We start from the raw sequence: 20,640 nt of genomic DNA on the forward strand, positions 1-20,640 counted from the left end.
TGTTTGGTCAGTACTTAGATATCTGTCTTATCAGTATAAGGATATCCTTTCATCTTTGGCGCATGTTCTTTTTTATGCTCAGAGTTCTTTGTGTGAGTTCACCAGCATTCTCAGGTTACTTGTTGTTCACTCCCATTGGGGTCATCTGTGCTTGTGTTCATATTTCTTCTTGAATTGTCTTCTCCCCATTTTGAAACCCCTAGTCACTGGATTACATCTGGTTTCCGAATCTTCTGAATCTTTCTAAGGCCCATGGCACAACTTCCTTCAGTGACTGGCCTGGAATTCTCAGGTTTCTATGTCAACCAGTGGGTTTTGCTTCATTGGTTAGGATTAAATTCACATTAGCAGTTTCTTCACTGATTCTTCTACTAACTGAGATCAGGTTGTCTGCAAAGCAAAGCTAGGTTTTAGTAGTACTAGTTCTATTTTTCAGCTTCTCAGGGATCACCTGTGAGTTCCTCTGTCTGTGTCGCCTGTAGTATATATCCACAGTGAGGTCCGTACGCGTTCATCATCAAACACCTGACTCAGCTCTGGAGCTCTGTACGGGGTCATACCTCCTAACATAACAGGGCCACTCTTACTTCCTGTCACATTCCAGCAACGATCCCCCTTCCCACCATAGTTTGTCAGAGATGCCCTCAAGCTCATATTCACCTGTTAAGTAGTAGGAATCTCAGGGCTTTTCATCAGGACTAATGGACTCCTTCTCCACCCTTCTGTCATTGATGTTTGTTGGTCTTGCTTAACAATATCTAGTTTTATGAATTTGACTTACTCTACTTCTTGTGTACCAAAAGAGTTTTTTTCCCTTAATCACAAGTGCTTGATAAAAAGTAGGAATCTTTGAAAGTCCTTTGGAATTTTAGAAATTTCATGTATTTTTTTTTTTTTTAAAGATTTTATTTATTTATTCGACAGAGACAGCCAGCGAGAGACGGAACACAAGCAGGGGGAGTGGGAGAGGAAGAAGCAGGCTCATAGCAGAGGAGCCTGATGTGGGGCTCGATCCCACAACGCCGGGATCACGCCCTGAGCCGAAGGCAGACGCCCAACCGCTGTGCCACCCAGGCCCCTCATGTATTTTTAATAACATTTTTTTTCTTCTAACATACCATGTTCTCATTGGGTTGTGAATTAGAGAAGATTGTCTCTAAAAGGCTTTTGTTCCTCTTCCTTAATGTGTAAATTAGGTGAGAATATCATGAAATTGAGGCCCTGGCATGGTTCAGGCAGGGCCTGTCCCGGCCTGGTCATTATGCTGACGTCACTTAGTTTTCTGTATGTGATAATAGCTGTTGAGTTAAGAAGAACCATCAGCTAGGGGCTTCACAGAGAATATTTTAATTAGTCCTTACGGCCACCTTGTCGGGTAGGTGGCACCAGTCCCATTTTACCCCCTTAGAACTTAAGGTTTGTGGGGCGCCTGGGTGGCTCAGTCGTTAAGCGTCTGCCTTCAGCTCAGGGCGTGATCCCAGTGTTCTGGGATCAAGCCCTGCATCAGGCTCCTCCGCTGGGAGCCTGCTTCTTCCTCTCCCACTCCCCCTGCTTATGTTCCCTGTCTCGCTGGCTGTCTCTCTCTGTGTCAAATAAATAAATAAAATCTTAAAAAAAAAAAAAAAAAGAACTTAAGGTTTGTGTAAATTTGTTGATAGTCTCACAGGTGGTATGTGGCAGAGCTAGGACTCAGCCCACAGTCTTATTATTTTTTTTTTTTTTTAAAACAAAGTTATTTATTTATTTATTTATTTGACAGGATAGAGACAGCCAGCGAGAGAGGGAACACAAGCAGGGGGAGTGGGAGAGGAAGAAGCAGGCTCATAGTGGAGGAGCCTGATGTGGGGCTCGATCCCATGACGCTGGGATCACGCCCTGAGCCAAAGTTAGACGCTTAACCGCTGTGCCACCCAGGCGCCCCCACAGTCTTATTTTTAAACAGCTTTATTGAGATATAATTTACATGTTACACAGTTTACCCATTTAAACCATAAAATTCACTGGTCTTCGCATGTTACATTCTTTTTGTTTATTGTAAAATATGCATAACAATTTATTTTTAAGGGTACAATTGAGTGGCATTTGTTACATTCATGATTTTGCAACTGTCACCACTATTTATTTCCAAAACTTTTTCATTATCCGAAACAGAAACTCTGTAACTGTTAAGCGATAACTCCCCATTCCCCCTCTCCTGAGACCCTGGTAAGCTCTAACCCACGTTTTCATATATATGAATTTGCCTATTCTCATATAAATGGAATCCTATAATATTTGTCCTTTGGGTCTGGCTGATTCCACTAAGTATAATGTTCTAAGGTTCATCCATGTGGTAGCCTGTATCTTCTTTTATGGCCAAATAATATTCCATTGTATTGATACGTCACAGTTTGTTTATACATTCTCTAGGCAATAGACATCAGAGTTATTTTCACCTTTTGGTTATTGAGAATAGTGTTATGAACATTCATCTACAAATTTTGAATACCTGTTTTCAGTTCTTTGGGGTATATACCTAACAGTGGAGTTGCTGGGTCATGTGGTAACCATATTGAACTTTTTGAGGAATGACCATAGTTTTCCACAGCGGCTGCACCATTTTGTAGCAGTGCACAAGGGTTCCAGTCCTCCATGTCCTCACCAACACTTACTGTTTTTCCATTTTTAAAATTTCGATTTGCATTTTTATAATTATTAATGATGTTGAACATCTTTTCATGTGCTTCTTGGCCATTTTTTATATCTTCTTTGGGGAAATGCTCAAGTCCTTTGCCTGTGTTTTAATTGGGTTGTTTTGTGTTGTTGTTGAGCTTTAGGAGTTCTTTATATATTTTAGATACTAAATTCTTAATCAGATGTATGATTTCTAAATGTTTTTTTCTTCTGTAGGTTTTCTTTTCATTTTCTTGATAGTGTGCTTTAATGCACATTTTTTAAAAGATTTTATTTATTTATTTATTTATTTATTTGAGAGAGAGAGAGAGAGAGCATGCACATAAGCAGAGGGGAGAAGGAAAGGGTGAGGGAGAAGCAGACTTCCCCGCTGAGCAGGGAGCCTGATGCAGGACTCAGTCCCAGGACCCTGAGATCATGACCTGAGCTGAAGGCAGACACTTAACCAACTGAGCCACCCAGGCACCCCAGTGCACATTCTTAATTTTGATGAAATCCACCTTAACTAATTTTCTTTTGCTGCTCCTGTTTTTGATGTCATATCTAAGAATCCATTACCAAATTCAAGGTCACAAAGATTTACCCCAGTGTTTTCTTCTGAGAGTTTTATGGGTGTAGCTCTTATATGTAATTTGTTTCTCCATCGTGAGTTAATTTTTGCAGATGGTTTGATGTAGCAGTCCAAATCCTTCCTTTTGTATGTAGAAATCCAGTTGTACCAGCACCACTATTGAAGAGATTGTTCTTTCTTCATTTGAATGAACTTGGCACTCTTGTCAAAAGTCACTTGGTCATAGGGGCGCCTGGGTGGCTCAGTTAGTTGAACATCCCACTTTTGGTTTTAGCTCAGGTTGTGATCTCATGGGTGAGCCCCATGTCAGGCTCCACACTCAGCGGGGAGTCAGCTTGAAGATTCTCTGTCCCTCTGCCCCTCCCCCACACACATGCACATGCTCGCTCTCTCTCTCTCATAAATAAATCTTTAAAAAAATCATTTGGGGGAACACCTGGGTGGCGCAGTCATTAAGCGTTTGCCTTCGGCTCAGGGCATGATCCAGGGTCCTGGGATCGAGCCCCCATCAGGCTTCTCCACTAGGAGCCTGCCTCTTACTCTCCCACTCCCCCTGCTTGTGTTCCCTCTCTCGCTGGCTGTCTCTCTCTGTCAAATAAATAAATAAAATCTTAAAAAAAAAAATCATTTGGGGGGTGCCTGGGTGGCTCAGTCATTGGGCATCTGCCTTCGGTTCGTGTCATGGTCTTGACGTCCTGGGATCGAGCCCCACGTCGGGCTCCCTGCTCAGTGGGGAGCCTGCTTCTCCCTCTCCAGCTCCCCCAGGCTTATGTTCCCTCTCTTGCTATCTCTCTCTGTCAAATAAATAGATAAAATCTTTAAAAATAAATAAATAAGGGGCACCTGGGTGGCGCAGTCGTTAAGCGTCTGCCTTCGGCTCAGGGCGTGATCCCAGCATTCTGGGATCTAGCCCCACATGAGGCTCCTCCACTAGGAGTCTGCTTCTTCCTCTCCCACTCCCCCTGCTTGTGTTCCCTCTCTCGCTGGCTGTCTCTGTCAAATAAATAAATTAATTAAATAAAAATAAATAATCATTTGGTCATAAATATATGTGTTTACTCCCCCTGCTTGTGTTCCCTCTCTCACTGGCCGTCTCTGTCAAATAAACAAACAAACAAATAAAATTAAAAAATAAAATATAAATAAATAAATAAATAATCATTTGGTCATAAATATATGTGTTTACTTCCAAACTCAGTTTTGCTTCTTTGGTCTATATGTGTGTCTGTATGCCAATATCACACTGGATTACTATAGCTTTGTGTAGAAGTTGTGAAGTCAGGAAGTATGAGTCTTACAACTTTGTTCTTTTGCAAGATTGTTTTAGCTATTCAGTGTGTCTTGCAATTCCATGTGAATTTGAAGATCAGCTTTTCCAGTTCTGCAAAAAATGTTAGAATTTTGGTAGGGATTGTGTTGAATTTGTAGATCTCTGGTTAGTGTTGATATCTTGATAATACGAAGGCTTCCTATCCATGAACAGAAGATGATGTCTTGCCATTTACTTAAGTCTTCTTTAATATTTTTCAGCAACATTTTGCAGTGTTCAATGTACAAGTGTTTTACTTTGGTAAAACACACTATTAATTTATTCCCAGTTATTTTATTCTTTTAGATGCCACTGTAAATGGAATTGTGTTTTGGGGTTTTTTTGTTTTGGGTTTTTTTTCTTTTATTTAAAGATTTTATTTATTTATTTGTCAAGAGAGCAAGCGAGAGAGAGAGAGAGCGCCAGAGCACAAGCCCGGAGAGCAGGAGGCAGAAGGAAAAGCAGGCTCCCCGCTGAGCAGGGAGCCCGATGTGGGACTTGATCCCAGGACCCTGGGATCATGACCTGAGCCGAAGGCAGATGCTTAACCTACTCAGCCACCCAGGTGCCCCTCTGTTTTTGTTTTAAGATTTATTTTTTGGGGGCGCCTGGGCAGCTCAGTCGTTAAGCGTCTGCCTGCCGCTCAGGGCGTGATCCCGGCGTTCTGCGATCGAGCCCCACATCAGGCTCCTCCTCAGGGAGCCTGCTTCTTCCTCTCTCACTCTCCCTGCTGTGTTCCCTCTCTCGCTGGCTCTCTGTCAAATAAATAAGTAAAAATCTTTAAAAAAAAAAAAAAAAAGATTTTATTTTTTTTAAGTAATCTCTACATCCAGCATGGGGCTCAAACCCACAGCGCCAAGATGAACAAGAGTCATATGCTCCACCAACTGAGCCAGCCAGGTGCCCCTAAATGGAATTGCATTCTTAATTGTTCATTACAGGTTTATAAAAACACGACTGGGTACTTTTGTGTTGATCTTGTACTCTGTAACTTTGCTGAATTTTATTAGCTTTAATAGCTTTCTTGTGGAATCTTTGGAATTTTCTATATATAGAATCCTGTCATTTGCAAATGGAGATAAGTTTTACTTCTTCCTTCCCACAGCCCACATTCTCTTGCATCACAGCATACTGGCCTGTGATACCTTTAACCCCTGGCCCATCTTAAAATAAAATCGCTGTTTTCATAAGAAGTGTTAACTGGTAAGCAGCCCTCTTAAATCAAGTTGCTGCCCTGAAGGATAATGGGAATTTCAAGGAACAGAACAAGTCTTCCATATTAAAAACCAGTAATTTTCATCGGTTGTAGGAGAGAGTGCATGAGACTACTTGACTGCTACTCAGGACACATGGACAAGGAGGGTTGTATCCCTTAAAAGCCTCTTCAGCTCTGGGAGCTTTGATTCAGGTACTGGTGCACGGAGAGCACCAGGGCAGGTGTTAAAACAGGCTGTGACCCCAGGCAGCTCCATGAGGGCAGGGCTGTTGTCTGCTTTGTTCTCTGTTGTATCCTTTCGGGGCCTGGCATATAAATAATCATTATTTGTTGAACAAGTAAATGAATGAAAGCCACAAATCACAGGATCAAAACTGCCTGGTGGTTGCAGGATGTGGGTTTTTGTTGTGTTTTATACCTTTTTTGGGTTATGGAGCCCTTTCAGAATCTGATGAAAGCTTTCTCCAAGAAAAGAACATACATTAATGTCCTTACATACAATTCTGCATATACTTTCGGGATGTTCTTTGATTTCTGAGACACATTCATGTCACCCAAGTTAGAACTTCTGATTCCATTGTCACCCATTGTGCTCCTGATTTTATTTTTATGTAACCTGAGAGTACAATCTGAAAATATCCAAATGGGGAAAGGAGACTGATTGGGGAAGCAGAAAGCTGTTGTGGCAGCCAGTGCTTGGGCCCTCCAGGGCTCTGACTGCTCTTGGAATCAGGTACCAGGAGTGAGGCAGTAGAATTATTGCAGAGCCCTTCTGTTTATGCTCTGGACAAGCAGAGCTGTAGGAAATCATAGCCAGCATCAGGAAGTACCCTCTTGCCTTATTGCATGGTCCTCACTAGACAAAGAATGGGATTGACTAGTGTCCTACTGGTGTCTGCTTAATTTTAGAGTTGATGCATCCACCTCCCAAGTGCTGGGTGCAGCCAGGCACAAAGATAATAGTGTGGCAGTTCTAGTAATGATAAGGATTGTCATAGGGTGACATTTAGAGTAAGATATGTGTCTCCTCTTGATCTGTTGATAGGATCAGCCACATCTTCCAGGCTTAGAGTGCTCCTTGAACTGAGTTCATATCCACCAACTTTGAGATCAGTCTGCTCTCTGAAGTGAGTGGTTCTTTGGGCTCAGTCCTGCCGTTGAAGCCAAAGGAAGGGCATTGTACCAGAATCAGGAGTGATGAGAAGAGCAGCAAGATGGCATTTTAGGATCTGAGCCCGAGCATTCTTCAGTGGAGCCATGAAGAAGCTGATCCACTGCCAGGCCTATAATTGTGGGCAGCCAGCAGCATAACACAGGACATCTTTCCCTTGTTGGTGTTCTAGGGCTTGTTCTCGATGGGAAGGGCCTTGGACTGAGCTAGCAATAGCATGAGGAATGATGTGCTGTGTTTTGACATGTGAGAGCTCCTGCAAGGCCAGAATGAGGCACTTATGGTCAGGTGGCGATCAGATGTCTCCCATCCATTCTCTCTTCCTAACGTGAACCTTGACTTATCTCTACTAGTCAAGGTTTCCTGGGTCAAAGCAATAGCTCCCTGCTCCTGTGCTCTGAAGCATGGACTCAGTACTGTTTTTGTTCCACTTGCTGCTTTTTATACTGTTTATTCTCGAACAAACATTCATTGAGCATCTGTCACATCTGGACAGTAGATTATTTATTGTCTATCCCACAGTGAGGACAGAGGTTCCTTGAGGATGGGAACTGAGCTGCAATAGGTATGCAGTAAATCTTATTAAATCGATCATGTAGAATGCTGTGGAAAGTATCCTGTGAAGACTGTCAGAATCACGAGTTAATTAGAAGGCATGAGGTTTGAATGTTCTTGGCAGTTTTCAGTACTTGGCTCATCTTCTCCATCTTCCCATTGTCTTCCTCAGCTGTTTGGTATCCATCACTGTAATTTATTAGACCCCTCCTTTTCAGGCCTGCCCCTTATGATGTATGGCATCCTTCCCGTCCCCTCATCAGTTTTGAGACGACCCGTGTTGTTACTAACAAGGTTGAAACCTACTTTAATACAGTGCTTCTCCGTGCTGATTCGAGTTCTTCCCAGTGTGCTGCCAGAGGTCAGTGACTGGCTGGGAGCATGAGCATGGGTGTGGGGGTTGGGTTCTATTCAGGAAGCCCCACTTTCATAACCACTACCACTTACTTAGCTGGGTGTCCTGGTTAACAATTCCCATGTAGTACTTTCTTTAGTTATTACAAGAACCTTTCTTTTTTTTTTTTTTTTTTTTTTAAGTTTTTATTTATTTATTTGTCTGAAAGTACACACAAGTAGGGAGAGTGGCAGGCAGGGGGGAGAAGCAGGCTCCCTGCTGAGCAAGGAGCCCGATGCGGGACTCAATCCCAGGACCCCGGGATCATGACCTGAGCTGAAGGCAGACGCTTAACCAACTAAGCCACCCCGGTGTCCCTACAAGAACCTTTCAAAGTCAGAAGGAAACTGAGACTCGGACAGCTTGAGCAGTTTGCCATGGTCACATAGGGCATCAGTCCAGTTCACCCCACACCAGAGTTCACAGCATGAGCCACCACAGTGCCACTTTATACCTGTTTTAAGCATACAAGAGATTGCTTACACACTGTTGTTACAGATCTTAGACCTTAGTTTTAGGTAGGCCTGATATTCAAGTTGAATCTTTGTGTATCCCGAGTACACAGCATAGAACCTAGCCCAGTGCTCTGAGTAGAATACATGCTCCGTCGACAGTGGCTACTGCCTGGAGATCCTTCCTGCTCTCATTGTCTGCATGTGCAGCTTTATAAGGTGGTTACAAGGCGGCTTGGGTTGTCCTTAGGGTTTGTTTGATTTTGATCAGGGTCGATTACGCGTCTTCAACTGTTAAAGAAGAGCAGAGGTCCAAGGTTTCTTAGGACCAGCTTGACGATTCTGGGCAACAGCAGCTTAAGATGTGCAGTTGTAGAATTGCGTTTACATCATGTCCTTGCATCTGTCATACAGTCCAGTCTAGGAAAGAGCTTGGCAAGTTTGAGAAACTGAAAGGAAGCCAGTGTGGATTGGAGGGGAGGACCACAGAGGCGTGAATCATGGTCAGAGATGGGAAGAGTCAGGACCCAGATGAGGCAGAGCCTCGAAGACTGGAGTTTGGATGTTGCTCTTATGCAGGGAAAAGGTCTTGGGAGGTTTAAAAGGCAGAGCAGTGACCCAATTCTGCTTGTCTTTTTTAAAGGTCTTTCTTCCATTGTCTTTAGATCCCTGTGCCTGTCCCTTCTGTCCTCCAGCACCTTGCTCCTCTGCTTGGCCATCTAGCCCCAGCAGATGGGGAACATCAACCTATAGTTTTCTCTTCTCTCTTTAACCTTGATTCTGCAGACTTCTCCAGAAAGTAGTTTACAAGAGACCTGTGACATGGAGTGCAGGATAAGCAAAACAAATTTCCTCCTTCAGAGAGTGCTGTGTGGTATGTGTTGGGGGCGAGGAGGTGACCATGGAAGAGCAGAGAATGGAGCCTCCTTGGGCGAATCTGCCAGAATCCTGGACAACGAGGCACCTGACCTCAACAGAGCCTTGCTTTCCACAAGTGCCAAATGGGAAGTACCCACCTGGTAGTAGTCTTCCTTTATAGAATATCACAAGAAAGAAGAGCTGAGCAGCAGGGAGTAAGAAGGGTGGATGAAGTCTCCTACTTCAGGTGCCATAGAACATTGGAGGGAGAGAACTGGACTTGCGCTGTTGACTTTGGACCATCAGGTGTTCCTTGCTGAAATGGTGGGACCAGTAGCCAGAGTGTGGTAGGTAGGGTCTGGCTGTAGGAGAGCAGAGTGATTGGGAGTTGGGCCGATTGGGCTGGGGTGACATTGGATGACAGAAGGCAGATCAGGGCAGGATGGCTACACTGGTGGAGCCAGGTAGTAAGAGGCTGGGCAAACCAGGGAGGGGGGCATTAGCAGGGGGTCTGAGCATAGTCCATGCCCCCAGGCTGGAGGGATGTGCTCACCCAAGATGTGGGAGCGGGCTGCCCCAGGCCAGGTTTTCAAGAAAGTGAGACTTTGTTTTCTTTCACATTTATCAGACATCAGCCAGGGCAGGCTAAGATTACAGAGTTCAGGCAAAATGTATGCTCTGTGGGCATCTGGAGTCCAGTTGAAGATAGAGAAAGCATAGATAAAATGACAAAATTCCAAAGTATTTTTTTCAGGACATCAAATGAGTGGAGCAAACGAAAACTTAAGTTGCAGAGCCCAGGATCTTTCAACAACACTGATCACCCCCCAAACTGTAGCTCTGTTTCTTTGAGTTTCAGCTCATTCTTGCCTTAGCCTTTTTTTCTTCTAACATCTTGGCAGAGTTTGATCTGGCTCTGAGTGCGAGCCTACTACCTACAGACTGACTAGATGCCCTAAGGCCATCATCCCTTTGTATGGCAGAGTCCACCTGGGTGTTTGCTCACCTCGTTCCCCTTCCCTTTCTTGACGGAATCCTCTCTACAGGTATATACCCACACATCCTCTTGTCCTTGCCTTGTTGTATATTTATTTTAATATATTAATTGTAATTTCTTTGTGATTATTAACTGCAACTAGAAGTTAATTTAGAATGATATCAATAGTTTTCTATCCATGACTTTTCTTTCCTATTTAATTATTTAAGGATTTATGTATTTATTTTTAGAGAAGGGGGGAGAATGTGGGGAGCAGCAGAGGCCAAGAATCCTCAAGCAGACTGAGGGGAGCCAGATGCGAGGCTTCATCCCATGACACATGAGATCATGACCTGAACGGAAACAAAGAATCCGACAACTGACTGAGCCACCCAGGCACCCCCTCATTTCATTATTTTAAAAATAAAGACAGAGGCAATCTGTTTTCTTAGGTGAAAGGGAGGTAAGGAAAGAATGTTGTACCTTGGGGAGAGAGGTGCAACCGTGAAGCTCCTCATCTCGTTGGCCTCATTGTGTTCCAGACACTGAATGGCTCAAAGAGGCCAAGCAGGGCTCTAGAGCAAGTGCAGTGCAGACAGAGTTCAGGGAAATTGAGGAATGGGGTCCGTCTGCAGGGGTCTAGATTTGTAGTATCCTAGTCGCTCCTGACTGCAGAAGGTTTCTCTCTTACCTAGACCCAATTTTAATTTGTGTGTTCACTCATTATTGTTTCTTATGTTTGTGCTTAAACGTTATTATTCTTTAATGGAATAAGGTAAGATTAGACGTAAACCATTTTTCCAGATTTCCATCGACTTCAGCTTCCAGCTGCGTGATTTCTACAATGTCTCTGCTATAATTCAAGGTTCTCATTCACATTAGAACTTCCCATATAGGGGCGCCTGGGTGGCTCAGCCAGTTAAGCGTCTGCCTTCGGCTCAGGTCATGATCCCAAGGTCCTGGGATCAAGCCCCACATCAGGCTTCCTGCTTAGCCGGGAGCCTGCTTCTCTCTCTGCCCCTGCCACTCCCCCTGTTTGTGATCTTTCTCACTCATTCTGTGTCAAATAAATAAATAAAATCTTAAAAAAAAAAAAAAAAAGAAGAAGAACTTCCCTTATACACAGATCTGAAATTTTTCATTATTATAGACAAATATCATAATTAGGGTTTTCCTGTTTTGTGAATTATGTATGGTAGGAGAAGAACATGTAAATTATAAAACTTAACTCCATGGGGGGTGCCTGGGTGGCTCAGTCAGTTAAGCAACCAATTCTTTTGGTTTCGATTTTTTGGTTTCGACTCGGGTCATGATCTCAGGGTCGTGTAGAGCCCTGTGTCAGGCTCTTCACTGGGTGTGGAGCCTGTTTAAAATTCTCTCTCCCCCTCTGCTCTGCCACTCCCGCATGTGCTTGCTCTCTCTCTGTCTCTCAAAAATAAATAAACTAACTCGCTCACTCCTTGTACCACTTTATAGAATATTACATTTTTCATAATTATCAAAAACATTTATATTTATTTTCCCAGGTATGAATAAAAAAGACATTCTCTTTCTACTGTCTATAAAGTAAAATATTATGACTTGGAGAGAAAAAGCAATACTTGGACTCCAAGCACTAATCATAAAACAATCTATATTTCAGAAGTCTTTAGTGTGTCCCAAATATTTTAAAACTTGGTTTTATTATTAAATCCATTTACTCTCTCAAATTGTCCTTTCCTTTTAAGATAAAACCAGAGAAAAACTGTTCCCAGTTAATTTTTTCCACTGAGTATTTTACAAATTAATTTTTTTTCCAACTGAATTTTTAATGCAAATCTCAAAAATAGAATTCTCAGTCATTACCTTTAAATTTTAATTGTTCAGGATGCCTGGGTGGCTCAGTCCATTAAGTGTCTGCCTTTGGCTCGGGTCATGATCCCTGGGATCCTGGGATCGAGCCCCACATTGGGCTCCTTGCTCAGTGGGGAGTCTGCTTCTCCCTCTGCCTGCTGTTCCCACTGCTTTGTGCACACACCTTTCTCTCTCTGACAAATGAGTAAAATCTTTCTTTTTAATAAAAAATAAAAATAATAAATTTTAATTGTTCAACCAACTGAAGTGTTTCAGTTGAATCTGTGACATGAGTTTGGAAATAATTATAATATCTAATCTATAAATACTTGAGTTGGCTTTTTACACCCTCTCTTTCTCCTATACTTCTCTAGTACTTGGCATTTTATTTTTGTCTCAGAACGTCTCATCATATAAAGTCTAATTCTTGGGGCACCTGGTTGGTTCATTTGGTGGAATATGCAACTCTTGGTCTTGGGGTCATGAGTTCAAGTCCTACATTGGGCTGAGAGCTTACTTTAAAAAATAAATAATTTTTAAGAATCTCCCTTTTTTTCAGTTAATTTATTTGAGAGAGAGGGTGCACATGTGAGCGGGAGTGGGGGATGGTGCAGAGGGAGAAAGAGAAAAATCTGAAGCAGACTCTGTGCTGAACGTGGAGCCTGACATGGGGCTCAATATCATGACCCCAAGATCACCACCTGAGCTGAATCAAGAGGCGAATGGTTAACCGACTGAGCCACCCAGACACCCCAGAATCTAATTCTTAATTACCAGATTCTTTATAAGCCATCCTACCATTGAGTTGAATTAATGTTTCTCCTAAATAAAGGAGTTTGAGTCAGAATTCAGACAGGAACTTAGGGCAATTTTTTTTTTCTTTTTCTGAATTTATACTGTCTTCTAACCAAGGATCCTCTGGGTTAAAGTTCTTTTTCCCGTTGTCATTTTGTCAGGTATTCAAGCTGGTTTCCACAAGGTGAGAGGTTTCATTTGGGGTTTTTTTTGTTTTGTTTTGTTTTTCTTTAAAGATTTTATTTATTTATTCAACAGAGAGAGAGACAGCCGGCAAGAGAGGGAACACAAGCAGGGGGAGTGGGAGAGGAAGAAGCAGGCTCCTAGCGGAGGAGCCTGATGTGGGGCTCGATCCCAGAATGCTGGGATCACGCCCTGAGCCGAAGGCAGACGCTTAACCGCTGTACCACCCAGGCGCCCCGAGAGGTTTCATTTGTTAATAGTGTTGTTTTCCACCTAAATATAGTGACTGCCTTTTTATTTCTCAGTAGGTTTGGAGAATCACGAGTAGAATGGTAAAATAAAAAACTGGAGGCTGGAGAGGTAGAAAACTCAGAGCAGCCAGTCTGCGTTCACAGGGGCAAGTTGTGAAGATAGACCATTAAGAGCAATGGGTGTCTTGGTGAGAGGAACCTGAGAGTGGGAGGTTGAGTGGTCCTAGGGACAGGGCCATGCTGCCTTTGCACTGTGCAAGGTGGCAGGGACACAGATGGCCAGGACTGGATGCTGCCTGGCTTTTATCTCTGCTTCGTAGTGAACCGGCAGCCTGTGATGTTGGAGAGGTCCAGACTCCGTAGATCTGTTATCCCAGCCTGCCTTATAGGAGGTTAGTGTACATTGGGGATCAAGGGTAATAACACCTCTGAAGAAGCTGTGCAGGTAAAAACCTCTCTGAAAACAGGTCCCTGACTCCTGGCGTCCTTTGAGTTGGAAACCCAGGCCTGTGTAGCATACGCCACAGGGGCATGTTTCCTTCTCTATCCTCTTTGGACCTTCCCACTGACTCTAAGCAGCATGAGCCACTTTCATATTGGTATGGGGTCACATCGGAACAAAATCATCAAGTCTGTAAACTTGGAAGACGTTGTCAAAATGTTAAGCCTTCTGGCTTCCCAGCAGCACGTGTAGAGAGGCACTCAGTCACCTAAGCAACATGTCTTCAGACACCCCTATAAAGGGAGTTATTGCTTGGCGCTGCCTTAGAAATGGCTGATCTTGGGGCGCCTGGGTGGCTCATTCAGTTAAACATCTGCCTTCAGCTCAGGTCATGATACCTGAGTTCTAGGATTGAGTCCCACTTCGGTCTCCCTGCTCACCATGGAGTCTGCTTCAGATTCTCTCCCTCTGGCCTGCGCACGTGCACGTGTGCTCTCCCTCTCTCTCTCAAATAAGTAAATAAAATCTTAAAGAAAGAAATGGCTGATTGTTTGGGCCATGATCTAAATAAGTGTTGGAGTCTGGTGTTTGGGTCTCTGAAGTTTTTCTCATCTTAGGCACCTTACTTTTTTTGTTTTTTGAAGATTGATTTATTTATTTTAGAGAGAAAACATGAGCTGGGGGAGGGGCAGAGGGTGAGAGAGGAGGAAAGCAGATTCCCCATTGAGTGGGGAGCCCGACACGGGGGCTCGATCTCAGGACTCTGAGATCATGACCTGAGCTGAAACCAAAAATCAGATCCCCAACCAACTGAGCCATCCAGGTGCCTCTTTTGTTTCGTTTTTGGCTTTCTGTTTCTTGTTTTGTTCTGTTGTATAGACACCTCATGTTTCAACAACAGTATCACTGGATTTTAACATTTCTGCTTGAGTCCTAGCCATCTTATAAACTAATTCGAATGACTGTTTCATAGATAGCCTCCCTTCTCTGGAGTTGCCTCAGAAAACATACCTCCTTTCCTCAGAGGGCGATGACCCACCTAGTAACCGAGAGAGGCAGATGGGGCTCCACCCAAAGACTGAGCTCCAAGGGGGTTGGAGCAGGGACAGGGACAGAAGGAGGGAGGTCTGCTTCCACATGTATGGCGGAGGCCTTGATGGCCCAGAGCTGTGTACAGGTGGACTTTTAAAGCAGCCTTGTCATCTCTGGGGTGTGTGGTGCCTCCATGCCAGCAGTCAGCTTGCTGGACCAGTAGCTTTGTTTTTATTTTTTTAAGATTTTATTTATTTATTTGGGAGAGAGACAGAGAGGAGAGAGCACAGGTGGGGTAAGGGGCAGAGGGAGAAGCAGACGCCCCACTAAGCAGGGAGCCCAATGCAGGGCCTGGTCCTGGGACTCCAGGATCATGACCTGAGCCAAAGGCAGACACTTAACCAGCTGAGCCACCCAAGTGCCCCCAAGGACCAGTAGCTTTAGCAGAAAGAAGACCCTTTTTTCCCAAATGAAATAATGCATGAAACCTAGTTATATGTCAGATCTAACATTTTTTATGAAGATAAATGTATTTTTTAAGTTGAGATTTATAAGAATTAGCTAAAAGGGCAGTTGGGACAGTTGACTGTTAGAATGGGAAGGGAAAAAATGGGAAATAACATGAAAGATGCAGTCTGATATCCACCTCGGCATCTAGCTTATTTCTGAACGTGTTCTGTTGCAAGTAGTGATAGGTCTCTTTTAGCCTTTACCTTGTCATCTGGGGAGTCTTGAGTCAGACCCATGGCCCAAGCAGCTTCATCCCGAGGAGGAGCCGCATGAAAAGCGGCCAGCAGGGCAGCACTCCTCAGTGTAGCGGTGGCGCATTCCAGTGTACTGTTTTCTCTTCTGACTTACAGAATACGGGCTTAGAAAGTTGAAATCCCAGTCACACATTTGTTGGGCCCTTAAAACACCTCTCTAGAGCTCTGTGGGTCTGCAGAAGAATTTGAAAACCACTTCCAAGGCAAAACTCCTGCCTTCCCTTTGATGAGTGGAACAGCCTCTAACTGGTGCCTGTCCTCTGACTTAGCTAGAACTCCTCCCACCCTGCAGTTTAATGTCATCCTAAAAAGATGCTCGTAGCTGGGCTTCCTTCCCCTGTGATGGCCCCACAGAGGGGCCAGGGAATGGACAACTCAGGGAGATACTATTGCTGCCAGGTTGGGGGTGGCATGATGAGTGAGGTCTTGGTGACAGCAGTTCCACCCCATGTAAATTAGGGTGGAGATTGATTGATTGATTTGAAAGTGAGAGCGTGCAAGAGTGGGGTGAGGGGCAGAAGGAGAAGCAGACTCCCCACTGAGCAGGGAGCCCTACCTGGGCCGATTCCGGGACTCTGGGATCATGACCTGAGCCGAAGGCAGACGCTTAACCAACTGTGCCACCCAGGCGCCCCTAGATGGTTTTTTTTAATACACTTTTTGGTGTGATTTCACTTTACTCTCAGAGTTAAGTGTTCATTTCTATCCTGGTGGAGTTAGTAAACAATATGGGGAGGAAAAAGGCTGCTTTTGTGCTCAGAAGCTGCTTCAGTTCATACGCATTCTCACCAGCTGAGGACGACACTGGGCTTATTGGTAGCACCTTGTGTCTTTGGCACTGCTTGATTTAGGTTTAAGCACCAAAAAAAAATCCTTTAAAAAATCTCGGGGCGCCTGGGTGGCTCAGTCGTTAAGCGTCTGCCTTCGGCTCAGGGCATGATCCCGGCGTTCTGGGATCGAGCCCCACATCAGGCTCCTCCTCTGGGAGCCTGCCTCTTCCTCTCCCACTCCCCCTGCTTGTGTTCCCTCTCTGGCTGGCTGTCTCTCTCTCTGTCGAATAAATAAATAAAATCTTTAAAAAAAAAAAACCTGTAGGTTCTTTTGGATAGAACAGTGTGTATGGCTTAAAGTACACTTTTTTTTTTAAGTTTGCAGGGAAAATTCTGACTTTGTCTTCTTTCTCCATCCTTACAGGTTGGTGACATTGTGAAAGTCACAAGGATGAATATAAATGGCCAGTGGGAAGGTGAAGTGAATGGGCGCAAAGGGCTTTTCCCCTTTACGCATGTCAAAATCATTGACCCTCAAAACCCTGATGAAAACGAGTGATTGCTGTTGCCTGTTTCCTGCTGCTTTCTTGTTCTGCCTGTCATAGTCTCCTTTGAAGTGGGAAAGCATTCTCTCATAGGCAAGTTACACTGCATTGCCGACGTCCAGCTTTCTGCAGAGTGGCGGTCTCTCATTCACATTTGGAATGCACACGGTGGCTGCCTCGGCATTTGTATCATAGTTGTGTTGTCAAAGAGTAGCAGATGTTAGAGTTCTTTTGGATCATAAACTGGAAATACGGTGGAAGCACACAAGTGGAGAGAAGTTGACGAGGAAAGGGTCTGTCTTCTCATCACTGCCCTGTTTGTACTTGTGACTGCTTCTGTCATGTTCATCAGATGGAGCTTGAGGCCATGGTGACATGTTGCATGTTGCTGTTCTACAGAGCAGTGGCTCAGTCGCCGTTTTGATTTTCCATTAAGGAACAGAGCAAATGAACCTTAAAGAAGAGGGAATCCTGTCCTAAACTCCCCAAATCTGGCTCTTCTTTTTTCGTTTTTGGTTTGGTTTTGGAAGACTTAATTAGACTTGTGTGTTCTGGGCAGGTTTTTAAGTAGCAGGTTGGATTTTTGGGATACTGTAAGGAATAACACGTGCCTCTGAGCTTCCAAACTGAAGCTGCTGTAACTAAAGGAATATGAAAAAAAAAAAAAAAACACACAAAACCCCACAGCCCTGAAGCAGAGGCCTTTATTGTCTTGGTTGCCAGTTGTACCTGTTTTGCCACATAGCAAACAACCCACCGAACAACCAGTAGTACTGTGCCAGGCTTGTGCACGTGGCCTCTTGGATTACATTGTCCCCAGAAGCGTCAGAGGGGGGGGTGACCTGAGGAGGGCTTTGCTTCCCTTGTTTGCCAGTAGCGACAGGAGCAATGGGGGGAAGCACTTGGCCAATTTTCTGTCCAGTGTTTCAGTGAATACACCCCTTTAAGGTATAGGAATTAGGTTTCTTTAAAAAGTAAGGTTGTTCATAGAATCATTGAATTCATTAGTGAATCTTTAAATTTTACTCACTGAGGCCCACTCCTTGCTGCCACAGCCCAAGGTCACAAGGCTGCCAGAGAAAGATGGTGCTGCTAATACTGGTTCCCCAGTCTCTGTACCCGTGACACTGCCAGGCAAAGAAAATGCAAGCTCTGGAAATTGGTTCATGCATTTTATGTCTAAGATTTTAGTGACTAGGAAGAACCATTAACCATTTAGCAATTTGATGTTAACATTTCCTTGTTGGCTAAAAGAGGGCTGTTCATTCAAGCCAGCTTGCTACAAAGGTGTGGCTGATCCCTCGTCTGGTGCACATAGCAGTCTAGGATTCTGGAACCTTCATGCACTTCAGTCTGCTCTCCCTTCTGGAAACTGGTGAAGACAGGCCTCAGCTCAGAATGAGTCCAGCAGACCTAGAAATCTGGCAGCCACCTAATAAGTGACTGCATCATTTGCTGAGTATCTGCCCTAGCCATGGCCCTGTCTTCCAAGGGTCTTAGGTTTTGAGTTAGAGTGACATATATATATATATATATATATATTCTGGTGTCAGAACCAGCAAAGCAACCATTTTTTCAGTCTCTCTTTAAATCAGTATTCCATTAAGGCAGGTAACTGCCATATTAAAGAATCTTGAAAGTGTTCCTGTGACAAGGTTAGTGTTCAGTTGGAAAAAATATCACTGTGGCTGCCCGTCTGTGGTTTTCCTGGAAAAAATGCAGTCTGTTCTCCCTAATCAGTGACCACTGTGGCCGCCTCTCGCTCTGAAGGTGCCTCTCCATTGTAGTTGCCTCTTACTCTGAGTTCAGGCCCAGCCCAGCCCCCACAGCAGGTGGCACGTGCGTGGCAGCATCCCCGCTGTCCGCCTGGACACAGCACTCGCCTTGCAGCCCGTGACCCGGCACTGAGGGGTTGGTCAGCAGAAAGTGGAATGTGTGCCTTGTTCAAAGAGGGCACAAACGCTAAGGCTTTTTTAAACCAAGTTTAGCTGAGGGGCTTGGCATCTTTTGGTGACAATAGTTGGTTCAGAGTACAAGAAGTGTGTGGCCATTTTGGAAAGCAAGATTTCCCTGCAGCCAGTCTGCTGACCTGTAGCAAGACCCACCTCATGTGGAGCACTGCAGAATCAGAGCACCCCACAAACCTACTTTGGCTTCGTAATAAGTCTGCTTGTCCCTTCAGCCCATGTGCATGTCTCCAGGGCTGCCCTGGAGATTGGGAGCCCAAAATAAGGTGAGCCTTGAGTTCTGAACTCTCGAGATACGTGCCAAAAGTAGTACTTTTTGACTTAGGACCTTATTAGTTTTTTCATCAGGCAGGGAGATTCTCTTCATCACACTAAGTATACAAAAAACAGCACGCTCGCCTCAGCTTCGTGCCTGGCTTCCCCCATGATTGCAGACGACTTCCTGTTTCAGAAAGCGATGCGAATCTTCCAGAGGAGCTGCCTTCCCTCCTTGGTTGGTCTCCTTTTAGGATTGTTCATTCTTGCTTCTTGCTCTGCTCTACTGTGTGTCACTTAAGAAAATATTTGGTTGTTAAATTAACTCGGGAACTGAACAAACTAGGAACTAAAGGGCATTGACGGGATGACTCGAAACTTAGTTATCCTGAGAAGGACCTCCAACACAGGAGTCGTCCTTGTCATTTCTTTGTGGTGTGGTACCACCTGACGGCATGGTGAAGAGTAGCACGCATCGACGAGCTGCCATTTGACAACTTGGTCACCCAGACAAGACACCTTCTGTGCTCATGGTTGGAAACCGGAAGGGGGGAAGACAGCTGCGCCCTCCTTGGAGCTCAAGGATTCCTGGCTCCATGCTAACTTTCTTTTACAGCTGTTTACAGACAAGACAGGCCAAGGCAGACGGCCACTGCTCTTGTAATGTTTGCTCAGAGGAATATGACCATTTTATTTTTGAAAAGGGATGATGTGTTTTTGTGCCAGGTGTTTATAATTTAATCCTTTAATATTATGTTCATTAACCTCTTAAAATGAGTGACTTTTTGATTGTTTTAACACAGTACCTAAGACTAATGCTTTCTGTGGACACCACTGAGCTTTGCCTCAAACTCCACCCTCTGGGGCCAGAGACCTATGTCCCTGGTTAACTGCTATCAGTGTGGAAACTGAGCTAGTTGTATATTCTAAAGGAGTAGAAGGACAGTTCCCTGAGACAGGGTCGTTGTCTCTGCAGGAGGAACAGTGGCCTTGCTTCTAGACGGTCTTCACTGTGTGTTCTAAAATGACAACAACAACACAAAACTTTTGACCTGTAACTTAAAGATCATAAACTTCAGGCAATAATATTTTCTGTGTAAGCTTTTAAAATTATTTTTGGGGATCATAGCTTGTTTTATTTTGTGCTATAAAATTAACAGTATTAAATGACTTATATTCTTAGAACATCGAGTGTCTTTTCTTAACAGATTAGTGCCTTTTTATTTTTGTATTCATTTTACGTTACTGGTCCCGGCATCAGAACCCTTGTTTGGCCTGTTTGTACATTGTCTCAATAAAATTTGCATCAGCCGGTGGTGGCAGCGGCGGCTTTGGTGTTTCGGTGTCTCCTCAGTGCTGCCTGCAGGCTCCTCAGCCCGCGTCAGCCTCCCAACAGTCAAGCACCTGGCGAACGCCTGTGAAACGCAGAAACAGTGGGTGCTTCTCCAGGGATGCTGCGTCTTGCAACCCAGCCCTGTCGTTGCTGACCGAGATACAGGTCTTGCACTGGTGCCCTGGCCCTTCCCCACACCCGGGCCCGCCCTACAAGAGAAGCAGCTGGTTCCCACAGTGGGTGCTCGGTCGTGGCCTTCGGAAGATGGAGCAGTAGTTCCCGCGCTTTACACCAC

The 20,640-nt window shown here is 44.4% G+C and overlaps 1 protein-coding gene across 1 annotated transcript in view; it reads left to right on the top strand.

The window, feature by feature from the left end:
* The window catches only part of CRKL (CRK like proto-oncogene, adaptor protein), a 40,196-nt gene extending 19,854 nt beyond the window's left edge, over positions 1-20,342 (top strand). Inside the window, exon 3 of the mRNA XM_026487869.4 lies at positions 16,670-20,342. Within this exon, the coding sequence (XP_026343654.1) occupies positions 16,670-16,804 (135 nt within the window). The 3' untranslated portion in view covers positions 16,805-20,342. The remainder of the gene's footprint in view (positions 1-16,669) is intronic.
* The last annotated feature ends 298 nt before the right edge of the window (positions 20,343-20,640 follow it).

The sequence above is a fragment of the Ursus arctos genome, unplaced genomic scaffold (genome assembly GCF_023065955.2).
Source record: "Ursus arctos isolate Adak ecotype North America unplaced genomic scaffold, UrsArc2.0 scaffold_34, whole genome shotgun sequence".
NCBI classification, from domain to species: domain Eukaryota; kingdom Metazoa; phylum Chordata; class Mammalia; order Carnivora; family Ursidae; genus Ursus; species Ursus arctos.